Below are 18,743 nucleotides of genomic sequence, written 5' to 3'. Positions count from 1 at the left end.
TTTATTTGTTTATTTATCTTAACCCTTTCTCTCTCCTACTTTACTCACACCATGCCCCCACACAACTTGATTTTCCTTAGTATCCGTAGGAACAGTAAGTGGGAAGATCTTTAGGAAACGGAGGGAGTACAAGTGTTAGAGATCAAAAAAATTGTCTATGTTTTTATAATTAAAAATAATTATAATACCTTTTATTATGCTTAACATTAAGCATTGAAATCGTAGTGGATTAATGGTTAAACTCTCACAATTAATAAAAGCTCATGTTTTTCAATCCTAATAACTACACATTGTTAATATTTTTAAATGAGATTATAAACATGTGTATTGAAAACTTGAAAAAACTGCTGCATGACACCTTTACTTTGATAGTGAACATGTTTAATATATTTGTATAAATGTAGTTTATATAAATTTCATACACTAGTGGAAAAAACCTTATATGTCACTTAGTAACAGATGCGGTTTTTGTAAAACTGCATTCGAAAAACAACCAAAAAATGAGAAGAAAAGTTGGCAGAAAAATCTAATGCGGTCCTGTTGTGGACCGCATCAGATTAAAAAAACCGATGTGGATTTTAAAAAATCTGATGTAGTTTATTAGACTGTATTAGTAAAATTTTCGCTCAAAAAAATCGCCCAAAAAATGCGTGGCCCAGTTTTAATTTTGTGTGGCCCATTTTCCTTGAGCTCATTTCACCGTGTTAAAAAAAAGTGTGACTTTTTTTTTATCCCATTTCAGTCTTCTTTCATCCTCTTTCCAGACTCCCACCCACCCTTTTCCCTCTCTCCTCTCTTATGAAACCCTAAATCCCAGCCACCCACCCTCCTCCCTCTCTCAAACTCCCAATCTCACTTCCTCTTTCATCCTCTCCTCTCCTTTTATTCGATCTACGCACTCTCTCCGTCTTCCTCACAAGCTCGTCGTTTCTACGTCGTCTCCGAAAAATACCCGCAATTCCTTGTCGTTTCCCCACAAACTGCCACAAGCCATTCATTTTTCGCGAACGAAGCTGCACAAGTGAAGAGAAAGATGCATATCTTCTATTTTCGTTGCTTCCGGCAAGTGTTTTAGGAACATTTAGGGTTTTTTTTGTCGATTTTTAGCATTTAATGATAGTTTTATGTTAATGAGTTCAATTTTCTGTAGTTTATAATTTTAGTTAGATCTAGTTCTTTTTTTTTTTTTTTGTAATTTTCGTTCACTTATATACATTTTTTCGTTATATCTAATTTTTTAGTTTTTATATACATTTTTTCGTTTGTATTTTTTAGTTAGATTTGATTTTTTTCGTTTTTTTGTAATTTTGGTTTTTTCCATTGTTGAACTGGAAATTTTGGTATATGTTTTTGGTATGTATACGTATACAATATATATACGTTTTTTAGAAACTGGAAATAAGGTAAATTGGAATGTATTTGCGTTATTAATTCGGTTTTAGATTTATTTGTAAGTTTTTTTGATCAGTTTTATTTGTATATTTTTTGGCAATGATTTTGTTGTTGTAACATTGTTGTTGTTAAAATGAAACGTGAAAATTCAGTTGGTGAACTGAAAATGAAATGTAAGTGCAGCTGCAGGTCTGCACTTTTTTTTTTTAACATTAATTTAGACAATCTGGTGCGGTTTTGGACATCAGTAAATATTTTGGATCTACTGAGAGCCCACTTGATGCGAATAAAAACCGCATCAGTAAGTCTGATTTCGACCGCAGCGGTTGAACTTTTTTCCACTAGTGATACTATTTTTTACTATTATCAAGGATTAGAGTAATACTAGCTCATGTCTTTAGTCTTTACTAGATTGTATACCTTATATGTTATCATATAAAATTGAGTTTAATTGGAGAGAAACAAATAAAAGATATACAAAAACAAAGGTCAAAATGGAGGTAAAATAAAACACCATCAAATCCCTATAAAAAAAAAATAAAACTACACTAAAGATGAAGGAGACACCAAAAATAAATATAAATAAATAAGTAAAAAAAATTGGCTTTCTTAACGATATTATTACTACAATTACACCCAGAGATAACATACAACATAAGTGTTGAAACTTTACTAATAATTTATACACTCAACTGTAGAACTGCAATGCAGTTTCTTGCGACAGTTGCACTATCTACTACTACCTCTGTTTTTTTTTAGTTGTAACAATTTCTACTTTTAATTTAGTTGTTTTTTATTAGTTGCAACATTTCCCTTTTTAGGAAAGCTTTTGGGATAATTTGACTATATTACCCTTACTTCACCTACTCTCCCCATTTAATTACCGTAATAGTAGCAAGGGAAAGTGGGTCAATTATACTCTCTTTTCTCATTTCTTAAAGTTTGTGCAAAAAGGTGAATGTTGCAACTAAATAAAAACAGAGGTAGTATTAACACTAAAGATGATTTTGACTTATTCCTCTTTTATATGCTTTGGCACGCATCGTGTCCATATAAAACTAGTGACATAAATAATAAAATTCCAAAGCCTATAACATACACTTGGGTGTATAGTATACCCAAGGTTTTTCTTTTTGTATGCAATAACATTCACAAGCAAAGCTCGATTATTTATCAAGTTATTTATCCACACACGAGACATAATGCAAGGTGCGAAATTACCTGGTACTCTCGTACTAGAGTGGATGCGATTCTAACCATTTCATCAACATGTTGAAGCATTCAGCACGCTTATACTCTGGAGCAGTATGTCCCGCTCCCTGCAAGTAAAATAATACATCATACATCCTGATTCCTGCAAGGGTGTACTCTCTTTGTTTCATATTATTTTACCCACTTTTTTTTTTCGAATTGTCTCTTATTACTTACCCTTTTTTTCCAAACTTTTCGAATGAACCCAGTAGTTTTGTATTATTATCCACTACATAAAGCATTATTATTCTATTTGTCACTATCCTCCTCCTCTTAGTCCACAATAAATTTCTTTCTCTTTTGTCTTTAGCACCCACATACTAATTCTCTTGAAGCCCAAAAAAATTGGTAAACTAATAAGAGAAGGATGGAGTATTTTGTTCAATTGAATATGACTTGTCTGGACTTATAAAATATCACTTGTTGGAAGTTCTTAGGACTTGATGAAAACATAAAGATTAATTAAATACTAATAATCTACCTTTATCGATGTTCGGTCCTAACTTTTCATAATTTGATAATAATCCAAACTTTGGAGCATATCTCCCTAGAATAGGTCATTAATACCTATTGGTAACCTGTAAATGCAGATTTCAATACCCTAATTATATATTTAAAAACGAATTCAAAACCCTAATCATGTAATTAAACACTAAAAGAAACTAAAGCAACACTCCTCCCTCCCAAGTCCCACCCCCTCCACCCATAGAAATCCCCCCACTATCCTAAACCAGCACGACACCAGCCCCTTTCTCCCTTACCTCAGCCACCAGCAGGCCTCCTTTTACAATTCTCGAACCCCCTCCCTTTCCATCCCTACCCCATCACCCCCCCCCCTTACTACAGCCACCAGTACCACCCCACCTAAACCCAATCCTATGTCAACTCACTCACAAACATAGCCTTAAAATCCCAGAACTTATCAAACCTAAAAACCACATATATTGAATGTTTTTTTAAAAAAAAAAAAATCAACAACCTCTTCCTCCATAATTATAAGATAATTCTTGACATTCTCTCTCCTCTCTCACAATTCACAAACAACACCACAATTAAACCTAAAAACACAACTAAACCCGAAAAAAAAACTAGAATCCATAAATCAAAATCATGTCTTCTAACCCATCAAATCAAAACCCAACACCACAAAACCAATCGTACCCAAAAATTCCCCCATTTCACGTAGAACCACCAACTTTAAGCAACAGCAGATCGTCCTCACGTGTCACCGTCTCAATGCCCATTGCCACGAAAATTGGCGTAATAGCCGAGACTCTGACGGCAAGTATGGCGCGCAAGATTGCGATTGCGGTGGGTCTGAGCAACGAGAGTGCGTTGCTGTAAAAGGAGTGGTTGACCTCTACATCCACAATCAAATCCCACAACCATTCAGTCGGCACATCACTAGCGTTGGAGTGGTTATCGTGGTGGGGTGGGTTGGTTGGGTTGTGCTGATGGTGGATTCAAGTCGTGGAAGAGAGATTTGCTCTTGAGGAGTTGAGGTTGTCAAAGCTAACGGCAGAAAATAAGAAAAGGAACTTAGTTAATAAAATTTAACTTGTTCACCAGTTTTTAGGTAAAAAGGACCAATTTAAGAAGATAAGGTATAGAGGTGGGATTATTTTATTGAAAATTTTGACTATTTTGAATAGACCGGCCAAAGATGGGATTATTAAAATCATTTTTTTCAATATATTATGCTAACCTAAATATACATAAAATATCATTCTTTTCCTTCTTGTTCTAAGTTCAACCAAAGTTCACAAACCTGCCATAGAGGGAGAAGGTTAACAATTGACACTGACATATGTCAAGTTTGTGGGAAAGAACCCAACGTTCACAAAGTCATGTCAAAGTTGTAGGTTTTCTAAGTACCATATTCTCAAAAAGGAGTATATATCTCATAATACTTCTATAACTTAATTCGCAACTATGATAACATCTGACATTCACCACCTTTTTATCCAATTACTCTGTCCCCATATCACATTTCACTACTTTTAGAAAACTGAGTATTGTGTTATTATTGGATTATCAAGTACTACAGTTCTACTACCATGAGAAGATTTGTTCATCTCTATTAAGAAGATTAGAGATAGAGAAAGCTTTTTACTTAATTATCTGAATACTCAAACTAGCTAGTATAATGTATAGCTGTTTCAGAACATATATAGTATATATCAGTGAAATATTTTCGGGAAAAAAGGGAGATAAAAGTAGATATTGCTTATCTAGTGACTCTTAAACTACCCATAAATGTCGAGTGTAAAAAAGGAGATAGCACTTTATCTTGAGTTACCTATATAAATAATCTCCTACGCACCAATATATATATGGTAGTTTGAAAATGTGGTTGCATACTTGCATTAGATAAGGGGGGTGAACTTTAAAAGAGATGTTTTCCACATGATCATATGCTTCATTTTTCTCAACCAGCATGACCAACTAACCATGGATCGTGAGTAAATTCTACTTGGTACTATTGTGATCATAGTAGACTTTTTTAGTCAAGGATTAAGCTGACAAAATGATAATCTTCATTGCCTTTATATGTTTAAATCCTACTTGGTACTATTGGATTGTACTTCATGTTGTATTTTTATTGATCATTTTGATATTTATGTTGTTCATATGTAAGCTTTAACCAGCTTTTTTGACCAAACATACGAAACAAATGTTACTAATTAAGATGTAGGATTCATCTTAATGTATATTTTAAGATGTTTTATATAATTTTGTATCACTATCAGATACTAAGAGATTTAATTGGTGCATTGGAAAGTGTGAAACCACATATGAATGATAAAGAAGAAAAAAGATGAAATATATTTTATATTTTCTTGCAATGTACACGAGGATCGCGAGTAAATTCTACTAGAGTTTTATTCAAATTTTTAAATATATACAATCTTAGTTTTATACTTTCATAGTCTTAAATAAGTTGTGCATTAAGTGCATCTTAAGCTAATTCTATATTACCAAAATTTGTATGCATTCATATAAAAAATTGACTCGCGTGCATATAATAAATCTAGAACATATTGGAACTTATTATAACTTATTTTTAGAGAAATTAAACAAATTAAGTTAAACATAAAACTAAGTAAATTTCTTTTACCTTCACAGTAGCAAATGTTAGATTATAACGGTCATTTGAGAACCTTGTAGTGTACCTGCACATGCACCTGTAATGTTGAGAGCCAGGCCAGAAAGATATTGATTTAAATATGGTCGAGTTCAAGTAGTATTTAGAAAGTCACCCAGCAACTTGATCATTGACAAACCATGGCCTCCAATCTATCGAAATTGAAATATTTAGCATCTTAATCCATCCAATGTTCCCACATATGATACCTTCCTGTCTTGGTCACCACTGCCATGAAAAAAGAATTTACAGAAAATCTATGACAAACTGACATGATATAAAAGAGATTGATTTATAGCAATGTGTTAACTTTGAGTACATCACTCCGTATGTTCTTTGATTCTTCCTTGATCAATCCTGATATTCATGGTGGACATTACTTGCTACTTCATTCTAGACCTAGCTTGTATCAGTAATTAGTATGAGTGTCTGACATTCCTTTGATCCCTCGATAGAAGAAACGATAGGGTTCGATACCATAAATTTATAAAGAATTTACACATGGTTAAGAAGCAGGATGCTTATGACTTTTTGTCATAAGAATTTGAAACAAATCCCGTCAATTTAAGAAAAAAACTGGTGCCTTGGAAGCTTAATAATACTGAAATTCAAGACGAATGTCAAGTTCATTCTATTGAGTGGATGAAGACTTTGTAATAAATCGGCCTAAGGAGAGAGGCACTCTAGGTATTGCATAATTAGTTAGCTAGCATTAGCCTGATGAATAAGTTAGTTGAAGCAAAGAGTATAAAAATCCTATAAATAGAGAAGAATAGGGGGAGGAGAAGAATCAGGAAATTTTCGAGTGAATTCAGCTTTGCTTAGTTTGTAGTTGGGTGTGTCCAACCACTCCAAAGTCTGGGATTGTAGACACCATTGTATGATTTAATTGCATTTGTATGGTGGCTGACTAAGTTTCATACCGGTTTAATTAGACCTGTGTGGTCTATGCACTTTATACGGAACCGATGACATGGTCATGCCGGTCCAATCACGGCTGACATTCTTGCTATGGCCAAGTTGGATGTGATCCAGTCCTGCTCACTAGACCTATGGGCCTAAAGATATACTTTTGATATAAGATAAGAATATATCCCAAGGGAATATTCTTACGGATATCTCTTGCAAATATCGGGCCCAACACAGATATGGGCTTACTCGGGTCCCTATAAATAATCCCGTTGATCTAAGTCATAAGGTACGTTCGCGAATCCCAATACATTCTACTTGAGAGCTACCGGCTTTACCAAATACTGACTTAGGCATCGGAGGGGCGTTCCTCGGATCAACCCTCGAGGCTAGTTTACGTGTTCTTTCTTGCAGGAACTTGAACCGGCTTAACTGGCTACGAGGCATACCGATTCATACCCTAAAAACTTGTCCCATACCAGAACAATTGGCGCTAGAAGGAGGGGTGAATAATACCTTGTAGCCTAAGCCATTTCTTGCAAACAAAACCCTCATGGATCCTAATCAGCAATTTGGGATGTCGAAACCAATGAAAACAATGTCCCCATTGTGAAAACTCCCCCAAGATTCTCAACTCCTCTACGGTTGCAAGGCAAAGCCGGCCACCCACTCACAAAGGTAGAAAAACCCCTGATACTCCCCAAGAGGACATATTTCATACTTTGCAGAACATGTTCACCCTAGAACAGCTCAGGAGTGCTGCTGAGGTATTCCAAGCAATGGCTAGCGGCACCACCCGAGCCTCCCGGCTAAGCGACCTCTGAGCAGAGCCCACAGCCCAGTGTTAAAGCTCCGCTCACTGTGGACGGGCTGCCAAGGAGAGCGAGACCGGCATGATCAGGATCAGGTGGCCAACTCCAAAACCCCCATAGAGCATATGGGGAATGAGGAAGAAGGGGAGGGGGAAGCGCAGGATACAAAGGTCCAACAGCAATCCTCCCAACCAAGAAAGGGGAGTGAATATTGGCGCAGAGCACCGGTATCTTTGCGGAATTTGCCATTTTCCACCACTATTCTGCAAGAGCCCACGGAGAAGATAAAAATGCCGACATGTAAGTATGACGGCAAGGCTGATCCGGAGGATCACATATCCGCCTATGAAGGACATATGTTGCTGTACACCGATACCGATTCAGTATGGTGTAAGGTGTTCCCCTCTACTCTGATTGGACTGGGACAGACATGGTTCAAGAGTATACCACCGGCAACCGTCTTCGACTTTCGCCAACTCACATCCATGTTTGTAACGCACTTCATAAGTAATAAACGCCGCGAGAAGACAACCAGCGAGCTGATGTCCATCAAGCAAGGTGCGACATAAAGTTTAAGGGATTATGTAGGGCGTTTCAACGCTGAAGGTGTCACCATCCCTACTCTGCAACAAGAGGTAGCGGTCCTAGCCCTCATGACGGGGTTGAGGGAAGGGACCCCCTTTCGAAGTTACCTGGGCCGAAAGAAAATGACGTGCCTAACTGGGGTCTTAGGAAAGGCGAATGACTTCATTAGAGGAGAGGAATTCGACAAAGCGACTAATGCTAAAAGGCCGGCAGTAGTAGAGAAAGATAAGGAAAAGGATAAAGAAAAGGAGAGCCGGGACGATAAATACCGGAAGGATAGAAAGCCTGACACCTCTGGCAGGAGGGAGGAGAACAACTCCGTGAAAAAAGGATTTGAGGGCCGACCAGACAAATATCATAACTATACATCACTAACGATATCCCGGGCTCGGATATTCGAGTTGCCCAATAAAGACGATAAGTGGCAAAGGCCCAGGAAGATGTATTACAAGGGCAGGGATAAGTCTAAGTGGTGTGAATTTCACAACGATTACGGCCACAAAACGGACGACTGCAAAGACCTTAAGGACGGGATCGAAGACCTCATCAGGAGAGGTTACTTTACCCAGTACCAAGCAAAGGTCGATCGCAAATCTCCCCCTAGGGAAGATGAGAATAACCAGGAGGCCGGTAAAGGACAGGATCACTGAGATCCATGTCATAAGTGGAGGACCAACAAGGGGTGGTAGCATCCACGGAGCTAAAGCTAGTCTGAAGGAGGTTCGACACCAGGTGAACTATAACAATACCAGAACATGGCCGACACCTCCACCGATGCCGTCCGTGGCTTTTACCTCAGAAGACGCCAAAGGGATCGTATATCCCCATGACGATCCTTTGGTAATATCTCTGCAGATATCAACTGCAATGGTTCATCGTGTGCTAGTAGATGGGGGAAGCTCTACTAACATCCTCTACAAAGAGACATTCGAGAAAATGGGCTTCGATAAGGCATGCCTGAAAACGGTATCGTACCCGGTTATCGGTTTCACAGGGGCATCTATCGTCCCAGAAGGAACCATAAAGTTGGCCGTAAAGTTGGGAGAGGGGTCTCATTCCAGGGACTTCATAGTGGAATTTCTCGTCGTTGACGTCCCGGCGGCGTACAACGCCATTATCGGCAGACCGCTGATCCATGACGCTCAAGCTGTGGTTTCCACCTACCACCTTACCATGGTTTACACCTCCAATGACGGTAACCCCGAGAAGCTCCGGGGAAATAAGGAATCAGCGAGGGATTGTTATCTAACTTCACTCAAACACTCCGATCACAAACGATCCGCGGAAACACCGCCATCAGAGAGAAAAAGAAGAAGGTTAGAGAACAAAGCCAAGAAGGATCTATCCATGGAAAACTTCGAGGGAAGGCCGGCAGATCAGCCGAGACCTAGCCCGGAAGCCGAAACAGAAGAAGTCAGTTTAGAGATGGACAGGCCAGAAAGTACGGTCAAAATTGGGGCAGTTTTGGCTGAGGAAGTCAAAATCAACTTGATAACGCTGCTAAGAGGGCATGCGGAAATCTTCGCGTTCTCAGCAGACGAGATGTCGGTCATTGACCCGAACTTCATGGTGCACCGGCTCAATGTTAATGAAGATGTCATGCCAGTTAAGCAAAAGAAGAGAAACTTTAGCACCGAGAAAAACGCGGCCATAAAAGAGGAAGTGGATAAGCTGCTGGCAGCAGACTTTCTAGAGCCCTGTGACTACCCTGAGTGGTTGGCAAATGTGGTCATGGTGAAAAAGGCCAATGGGTCATGGCGGATGTGTGTGGATTTTGCCGACCTCAACAAAGCCTGCCCAAAGGACTGTTATCCTTTACCTAGAATTGATCAGCTGGTAGATTCTACTAGTGGCCATGCCTTACTAAGCTTCATGGATGCCTTCTCCAGCTACCACCAAATTAGCATGCTAAACTCCGACAGAAACAAGGCAGCTTTCATAATGGATGCAGGGGTCTATGCCTACAAAGCCATGCCTTTTGGGCTCAAGAACGTCGGTGCCACTTACCAGAAGTTGGTGGACAAAATCTTCGAGCATCAGAAAGGCCGGAATGTGGAAGTATACGTGGACGATAGCATCGTCAAAAGTGTAACTGAAGAAAAGCATGTGATGGACCTTGAGGAAACCTTTGCAACACTGAGACGATACCATATGAAGCTGAATCCAAAGAAGTGTGTATTCGGAGTCAGGTCCGGCAAGTTCCTAGGCTTCATGGTGAGTGAAAGGGCCATAGATGCTAATCCGGACAAGATCAAGGCCATCAGTGACCTCCCGGAGCCAAAGAGCATCCGGGATATCCATAAGCTAACAGGAAGAATGGCGGCTCTCACTAGGTTCGTCTCTAAATCAGCCGATAAGGCCTTGCCGTTCTTCAAAGTCCTCAGGGGAAATAAGAAGTTTTAGTGGGGGGAAGAGAAGAGACGAGCCTTCGAAGGGATAAAAGAGCATTTCATGAAGCTGCCGACCATAACCCGACCAGAGATAGGGGAGAAGTTGCAGCTTTATATCTCTGTATCCCAAAAAACGGTAGCAGTCGTACTATTGGTAAACAGGCAGGGGCAGCAAAGTCCAATTTACTTCATAAGCCATGTATTGGCAGGCGCGGAGCAAAGGTACGAGCTACTGGAAAAAATGGCGTATGCCGTCCTCATCGCGGCAAGAAAGCTGAGACCGTATTTCGACTCTCACACCGTTCAAGTGCTCACCAACCAACCTCTGGAAAAAGCTCTCCACAAGCTAGACACAACCGGCAGGCTCTTGAAGTGGGCAATAGAGCTCTCGGAATTTGACATAGAATACCGGCCTCGTACAGCTATCAAGGCCCAAGCACTGGTCGACTTCATTGTCGAGACAACCTACGCAGAGATAGCAGAATCTGTCGGCACATGGAAGATAGAAGTAGATGGTTCGACGGCCCAACGTGCCGCAAGAGTCGGAGTAGTCATAACATCCGTTTTGGTTTCAAGGCCTCTAATAATGAAGCCGAATACGAAGCAGCCCTGGCCGAACTAAGTCTGAGCATTGCGGCTGGCGCCAAAAAAGTTATAATGATCACGGACTCGCAACTTATTTCAAGCCAGATAGAAGGAACGTACAAGGCCAGAGAGCCAGTAATGCAGAAATATCTCAACCGGGTCAAAAACATGGCGGCGGAACTACAGAGCTTCGAGGTCAAGCTGGTTCCAAGGGCGGAGAATATGGCGGCAGGCGCCTTGTCAAAACTGGCAAGCTCCAGTATCAGCGACCAAAAGAGGAGCGTCATGGTGGAAACATTGAAGGAGCGAAGCGTGGACACCACCACAGCAACCGTCAATACTATAGCCTCAGGACTGGAATGGTATGACAGTATAAGAGCATATAAGCTAACGGGCGAGCTCCCAGAAGAAAAAATAGCGGCCCATAAGTTGAAAAGAGACTCGGCATGGTACTGCATCTTCCAAGGCCAGTTATACAAGCAGGGATTTTCACTACCCCTACTAAGGTGCGTCACGGCCTATGAGGCCACTAAGGTGATCGAAGAAATCCATGAAGGGATATGTGGGAACCATATCGGTGGAAAGTCGTTAGCACTCAAAGCACTAAGAGTGGGTTTATACTAGCCTACTATGCTGACATATGCCCAGGCCTACGTGAAAAAGTGCGACAAGTGTCAAAGGTTCGCACCGGTGATTAATCAACCGGCTAATGACCTCTAGCCAATCCTGAACCCAATCCCTTTCGCGCAGTGGGGGATGGATATTATAGGACCCTTCACACCGACATCTGGGGGAAGGAAGTTCCTGATTGTGGGTATTGATTACTTCACGAAATGGATTGAAGCTGAGCCAACCGCCAAGATAACGACAAATCAGGTAAAGAAGTTCATATGGCAGAACGTTATCACCCGGTTTGGGATTCCAATGGGAATTGTCATGGATCACAGTGTCCAGTTCGATTGCGGCCCCATCCGAGACTTTCTGCGGCCTTATAGCATAAAGTTTGCCTACTCATCAGTTTGTCACCCTCAAAGTAATGGACAGGCGGAATCCGCTAACAAACAGATACTCAACGCCCTCAAAAAGAGGTTAGATGACTTGAAAGGGGCATGGTCAGACATGGTACCGGCTGTATTATGGTCTAACAAAACAACTGAAAAGGAAGCTACCGGAGAAACACCATTCAGGCTAGCCTTCGGGGTTGAAGCAGTCTTACCCGTGGAGGTAGGCCTACCGAATTGGCGAATCTTGAACTATGATCCGGAGCTAAACGAGAGATTGCATAAGGAGGAACTGGACCTACTACCAGAGGTTAGGCTGGCAGCCGAACTCAAATCGGCTGCATACAAGGACCGGATTAGCAAGGCCTACAACAAGCGGGTACGAAGTCGGCCTATTTCTAAGGAGGACTTCGTGCTTAGATGAAAAGCGGCAACCGGTAAGGCACATGTGGACGGTAAACTTACCGCCAATTGGAAAGGACCATGCTTGGTCAAGGAAGAGATCGTGCCCGGATCTTATCGGTTGGAAGACATGTCGGGCAAGCTGCTGAAAAATAGCTGGAATGCTAGTGTCCTCAAAAGGTACTACGCATAAGTCAATAAAATGGGCATTGTTGCCAGTAGGATTTAATTTTTCCTACCATTCCTGTTTTTATCATTGTAGGCCATAAATCCGGCACAGCCGGGAAGAGCCGTTTTATTTTAATAAAATGAGCATCTTCTGCACGCAACTCTTTAACTATCCAACCTTGCCGGTCAATGACCTTCGTGGATCTGCCGGCTAAAAGCTGATAAGCATTATTAATCATTCAGTCAATGACCTTCGTGGATCTGCTGAATAGATTAAAGTGCGAAACCGGTCAATGACCTTCGTGGATCTGCTGGTTAAAATAAATTATCGTTCATGATTAATCAGTCAATGACCTTAGTGGATCTGCTGAATTAGTCAGAATGCCAAATCGGTCAATGACCTTTGTTGATTTGCCGGTTAAAATAAATTATCGTTCATGATTAATCAGTCAATGACCTTAGTGGATCTTCTGAATTAGTCAGAATTTCGTGGATCTGCGGGTTAAAATAAATTATTGTTCATGATTAATCAGTCAATGACCTTAGTGGATCTGCTGAATTAGTCGGAATGCCAAACCGGTCAATGACCTTCGTGGATCTGCCGGTTAAACTTACAAAGAATTATCACTCAGTCAATGAGCATATTAAGGTGCGAAACCGGTCAATGACCTTCGTGGATCTGCCGATAGAGTTAATTACACAATATTAAATTATCTTGTTATAACTAAGGAGATAACGGTCACTGACCCGCGACGAATTAGCGGCATAATTGATTAAGCAATTAAAACGTAATAAGAACGACATCATAGTTGGAAAAAAGATACTTCATTAATCAATCAAAACATTACATCCCTAAAGCAGCTGGTCACATAAGGCCAACCACCAAAAAATATCGGTCACAGACGACCAGACTAACAGAACGGTAAAGATGATTTGGCTACCCTAAGGAAAAGACATTATGATCGCAAAAAACACACCACCCACAAAGTGGCCCAGTACAAGAAGTGTAAGGAAGGAAGCTAAAACTCTATTTGGCATGCTCTTCTTCCTCAGAACCGTCAACGATACCACTTGCTCTTCCGGTTTGTCGTTACCGATAGCAGGGTTGGCAACGTCAGCAGCAGCATTGACGGTCTCCTGTTCCTCTTCGAACTCGGCCTTGGGATCCGCGTTGGCGATGTCGGCCTCGGAAACACCATGGTCCAAGACTTCGCCCTCAACCGGTAGCTCATGAACACGCTGAACATGGGCGTCTTCAATTTTGGACCAGTCAAGGTCTGGGAAGGTGTGCCTGACACACCTCATACCCGCGTTGAGCAAGCGTGTCACAAAGTCCATACCTTTCTGGTATTCCTTAACGGCCTCGCGTTCTAGTTCATTCGCTTCCGCGATCTGCTCTCGGAGTAGCCGGATCTCCTCATCTTTGTTGAACAAGATCAAGGAATGACCCTCCACCACCTTAGTAAGGGTGGCTTCAGCCTTGCTCTCAGCTGCAAGGGAATCATTCATCTCGGTCTTGGCCGCAAGAAGTTCTTGCTCTTTAACGACCATCCGGCCCTTCAGCTCCTTATGGTCCTTCACTTCATTGAAGTACGAAGTCTGAAAGTATCGGTAGAAATCGCAAGGCTCTTTACCGGACTGGGCAGACTGCAGGAGGCAAAACAACAAAGAGGTCAATACAAGAAAAAGACAGGTAGCGTACTTTAAAGAAAGAAGAAAGGCAAAAGCTAAAAGCTTACCAAGGCCAAGTTATGCGCATGCGTCGCGGCAAGCGTATAAACCTCGTCCACCGGTATATCGTATTTAAGCTGCATAGCTTTTAAAATACGATATCCTAGATTCCCGCCCTCCAATGGACGGTCCAGGAGCAGCGATTCGTCGTCCAAAACATTGAGCTATGGATCAAACTTCTCACCGTCCTTTACCGGAGAGCGAGACCAGCATTTCTTCAAAATGTTCGGCATCTCAATCCAGTTTCGCTCCAGAAAGCCCACCTTCCTAGGCTTGGCAAAAGTCTCCAACCCTGGCACCATTTCCGGTAGGGTTAGTTGCTTGTAAATCTTCGGCCGCAACGAGGAGTTACCAACCTCGGCAACTCGGTCGGTAATTAAGTTGGCGGAAGCAGAGGCCACGATGTTGGTGGCAGCCTTAGGAGCCGCCTTCTTCGCCAGTGGTTGTTCCTTTGTCGGCTAAGATTTCCTCTTCTGAGAGGAAATCCCATCCTGACGCTGCACCAGTGGCATCGAGTCCCTGACGACCTCTTCAGGACTAGAATCCCGGCCAGCTCCACGACCTCCTCGGCCTCCACGGCCTCCTCGGCCACCAGCTGGTACCTGGATGGGAATGAATCGGCGCGCAGGCTTGGGAGGCATATTGCTTAGTGGCCGGTATTTGCGATCGACGTGAAGAGCTTCGCGGATTGGAAAATCCCAGCCTGAAAACAGGAAAAACAAAGAAGGATATCACAGTTAGTACGGTTCCAAGAAAATAATAAAAGCAATCAGAGCAGGCGCATATACACACCATAGGGGTCAGACTGGCAAAAGCCTAAGGCCGACAAGGCTGGGTTGGTGAAAATGTAATTGGCGTGAGGAAGCCAATACTTGGGAACCGCTATCCTATTCGCGCCTCTTAAGGCCGGAATAGAGTCAGAAGCAAAGTAATTATACGCTTCTCTTTCCCGATGAGTCAAACCCCTGCCCCGAATATGTTCCATCCGGGAGCGGGGCTTAGTCCATTGGCGCCTCAATGGAAAGTCGTCGGGTACGTGCACCCAGAAAAATCGGCCTCTCCAAAGCTTGAGAGAACTCAACTTAGGGTATACTGTCAACTTGTCGGCCTTTGTATACAAAGACATCCAGCCACCGCGGCCTTCAAGTTCATCATCCCGGCATCTTTTATTTTTCCCGGCTCCTTTTCCCTTTGCAGAACCATCTTCTTTAATCCAGTGTAATTTGCGGAAGAGGTTTAATGTTTTCAGAAAGCCTTTATGGCAGACCACCCAGGCATATGCCATCAAGTTCCGCCATCCAAGGGGGGTCAGTTGGGCCAGACATATGTTCCAGGCTTTGAAAATCTTAATGAAAAAAGGGTCCAAGGGGAATCGCATCCCGAAATCAAGCATATGGGTGTAAATGGCTACGTGACCCACAGGACAGTCAGTCACGCGGCTCCCTTCAGTCGGGAGTACTAGCCGGTACCCCTCGGGAAAGGCAAAGTATTTTGGCCCTTTTATCAGGAATTTACTCTTCCGGGAGGTGTTGGCCCAACCACTATCTAACTGAACGCCAGCGGCACTGCCAGCATCACTAGGTGGCATGTATAAGTCAGCTAGGCCCTCTTCGTCAGATTCCTCGGGAATAATTTCCTCAGGATCCTCCTGTTCAGAATCCTCCCCAGCCTCAAGCGTGGTCGACTCCTCATCAGACTCGTTCATGGAGCGAACCACACTGTCTACATGTTCTGAACGCACAGGGGAGACCGTCACCTCCTTAGGTCCCGGCCTACTAGAGGTCTTTCCAACCTCGAAAGTTGATCTATTAACAGGGGGCTTACCGGAAGGAAACAGTTCAGGGGAATGTTCAGTTAAACCTCTCATGGTCCCATGCTGTCCTAGAACCTCAACTTGCCCTAATACCATCCCTAAGGGTGAGGCACGAATTGCCGGTTCATTGTCTTGCCTACCGGAAGTACTACAGTCATCTTGGCTATTGGCCATAAGTTCCAAGGCAGGGTTAATTATTGGTGAATCATTAACCTCTACAGACCTGATGGAGGTACGATCGGAATTTACATCACTTTCCGTCATGACGGAAGGAGTCGTAGAGATATTTTGCGAATCGGAATCTTCGGAATTGGAAGACATTATAAATACGACGGTGTGAAAGATGGGGAAAAGTTTCGATGAAATACCTGGAAATATGGATGCAAGGAGTAAATGCACCGGAATCAACGATTAGCGTGAGGCCGGAAGAAGAAATCGAGCAAAACCGTCAAGAGAACAGAAGGGCAGTGTAGAGAGAGAAAGATTGTTATGAATATAATCGCAAGTGAGAGAATGTGGGAAATGAGGAGCGAAGGGCGCACAAAGAGTATTTATAGAGGAAATCACGGTCGAGATTAAGCAACTCTTTGTCTTCCCGTCCCGATCATGCCACGTGTTGTTAAGTAGCACCCAGCTGTGAAGCAATCACTCATAATGAGCTCTAAGGACAAGTGCGCGACGAGGCAACGGTTGAAACTCTCTGGCCAACGTTTCGCATTTCCTCACCAAAATCAGGTCATCATCACCCATGTCGGTTTGAAACCTACTAAGCAGGATACATCCATAATGGACATACCATCTTGGGGCTAGTTGTATGGGGGCTGACTAAGTTTCATACCGGTTTAATTAGACCTGTGTGGTCTATGCACTTTATACGGAATCGATGACACGGTCATGCCGGTCCAATCACGGCTGACATTCCACAGGCCTATGGCCACGGGCTTGGATGTGATCCAGTCCTGCTCACTAGCGCCTATGGGCCTAAAAGATATACTTTTGATATAAGATAAGAATATATCCTAAGGGAATATTCTTAGGGATATCTCCCGCAAATATCGGGCCCAACCCAGATATGGGCTACTCGGTCCTAAATCTCGTTGATCTGAGTCATAAGGTACGTTCACGAATCCCAATACATTCTACTTGAGAGCTACCGACTTTACCAAATACTGACTTAGGCATCAAAGGGGCTTTCCTCGGATCAACCCCCGAGGCTAGTTTACGTGTTCTTTCTTGCAGGAACTTGAACTGCCTTAACTGGCTACGAGGCATACCGGTTCATACCCTAAAAACTTGTCCCATACCGGAACAACATCAAACTAAAATCATCCCAAATTCGCTTCTTCTTTTTGTAAACCTTCAATTAATTAAAAAAAATTGTTTATCAAATGAGTGTTATGTCATTATGTGTCTCAATTAACTTATTAAGCAGTTTAATTAAGCTAATGGACCATTTGATAAGGGACCCAAAATAGTTCGAACCACTATAAGATAATCAAAAGTTGGAACCTTTTCAAGTTACTTTGGACTACTAGTGTAAATATTTCTTATGAAGAACTCTATTTAATTTAGGTTATTCCTTGTATATGTATTTCAGTTTATTCATGAATAATAACAAGTTGATTTTATTGAATCCTGAACGTGAGTTCATTGTTGATCTTGGATGGATTTTCAAAATTATTAGTCCCTCCATCCCAAAATCTAGTTCCCATTTCCATTTTGGGTGTCCAAAAATATAGTTCTCATTTCCATATTTAGTTCGACATTTTTCCGTAATTTGTCTAGAAAAACTGTGTTCCATCATTTATTTGCATCTTGAATTTTGTTTTTTCCTTTGTTTATTCAACGAAAAAGTTACAATTAATGCTCTTTCACCAATTATTCTCCATTCTCTCACCTAAAATCATCTTTTCCCATACAACTTTTTTTTTTTGAAAGACCATACAACATTTATTTAAATAAACAAAAAATCTTTATTATCCCTCTTATATTCTACTTGCATAAATTACCGTGAGAAAAGGAAAATGAGAACTATATTTTGGGACGGAGGGAGTATTACTTTTAGAGAGTGAAATCAAGAACAATAAGTACGAGTAAATATTACTTTAAGAGAGTTTAGTTTAGTAAGTGAGTGAGGCTAATCATATATATTCTCAAAACCTCCTAAATTGAATTAAAGGTGAGTGAAGCCTCTGAAATTGATTAAAACCCTTAGTGGAGTTTAACTGGATGAAGGTTAGGAAAAGCCAAGGTAGGTACTTTAACTGAATAACCACAAGAAAATAACCAAAATAAGCGGTAAGATAATCCCTCAAATACAATGGACACACTGACAAAATCATTTACTTCCTCCGTTTCATATTACTCGCTATAATTCTCAATTCACAGACTCCTATGCAATTTTTGGAGAAGAGAGAGGTAGAGAGTAAAAAGAAAAGGGACTCATGTGATAGGAGAGAGATAGAAAGAGTTTATTATCCAAAAAGAAAGTGTAGCAAGTATTATGAAATGGGGGAAGTAACAAATTCCTTGACAATAAAGGTGCAATATCGATAAGAG

The 18,743-nt window shown here is 41.6% G+C and overlaps 2 protein-coding genes across 2 annotated transcripts in view; both read right to left on the bottom strand.

The window, feature by feature from the left end:
- Positions 1 to 18,743, bottom strand: part of LOC104906870 (serine carboxypeptidase-like 7) — a 63,094-nt gene that overhangs the window by 1,231 nt on the left and 43,120 nt on the right. The window contains 4 exon segments of the mRNA XM_010695698.3: positions 2,614 to 2,711; positions 5,762 to 5,816; positions 5,904 to 5,979; positions 5,982 to 6,016. Coding sequence (XP_010694000.2) covers positions 2,628 to 2,711; positions 5,762 to 5,816; positions 5,904 to 5,979; positions 5,982 to 6,016 — 250 coding nt within the window. The 3' untranslated portion in view covers positions 2,614 to 2,627.
- LOC104906869 (uncharacterized) lies at positions 13,136 to 14,900 on the bottom strand. Its single transcript, XM_010695697.4, has 2 exons — positions 14,380 to 14,900; positions 13,136 to 14,287 (listed from the first exon to the last, which is right to left on the bottom strand). Exons 1-2 carry the CDS (start codon positions 14,452 to 14,454, stop codon positions 13,583 to 13,585), a joined length of 780 nt encoding a protein of 259 aa, XP_010693999.1. The 5' UTR covers positions 14,455 to 14,900; the 3' UTR covers positions 13,136 to 13,582.

The sequence above is a fragment of the Beta vulgaris genome, chromosome 3, assembly GCF_026745355.1.
Source record: "Beta vulgaris subsp. vulgaris cultivar EL10 chromosome 3, EL10.2, whole genome shotgun sequence".
NCBI classification, from domain to species: domain Eukaryota; kingdom Viridiplantae; phylum Streptophyta; class Magnoliopsida; order Caryophyllales; family Amaranthaceae; genus Beta; species Beta vulgaris.
This window is presented reverse-complemented; position numbering and strand designations above follow the sequence as displayed.

Coding starts and splice junctions, on each gene's coding strand:
- LOC104906869 (XM_010695697.4), bottom strand. CDS start 14,454: ATGCAGCTTAAATACGATATACCGGTGGACGAGGTTTATACGCTTGCC. Junction 14,288..14,379: donor ATGCGCATAACTTGGCCTTG/GTAAGCTTTTAG, acceptor TGCCTCCTGCAG/TCTGCCCAGTCCGGTAAAGA.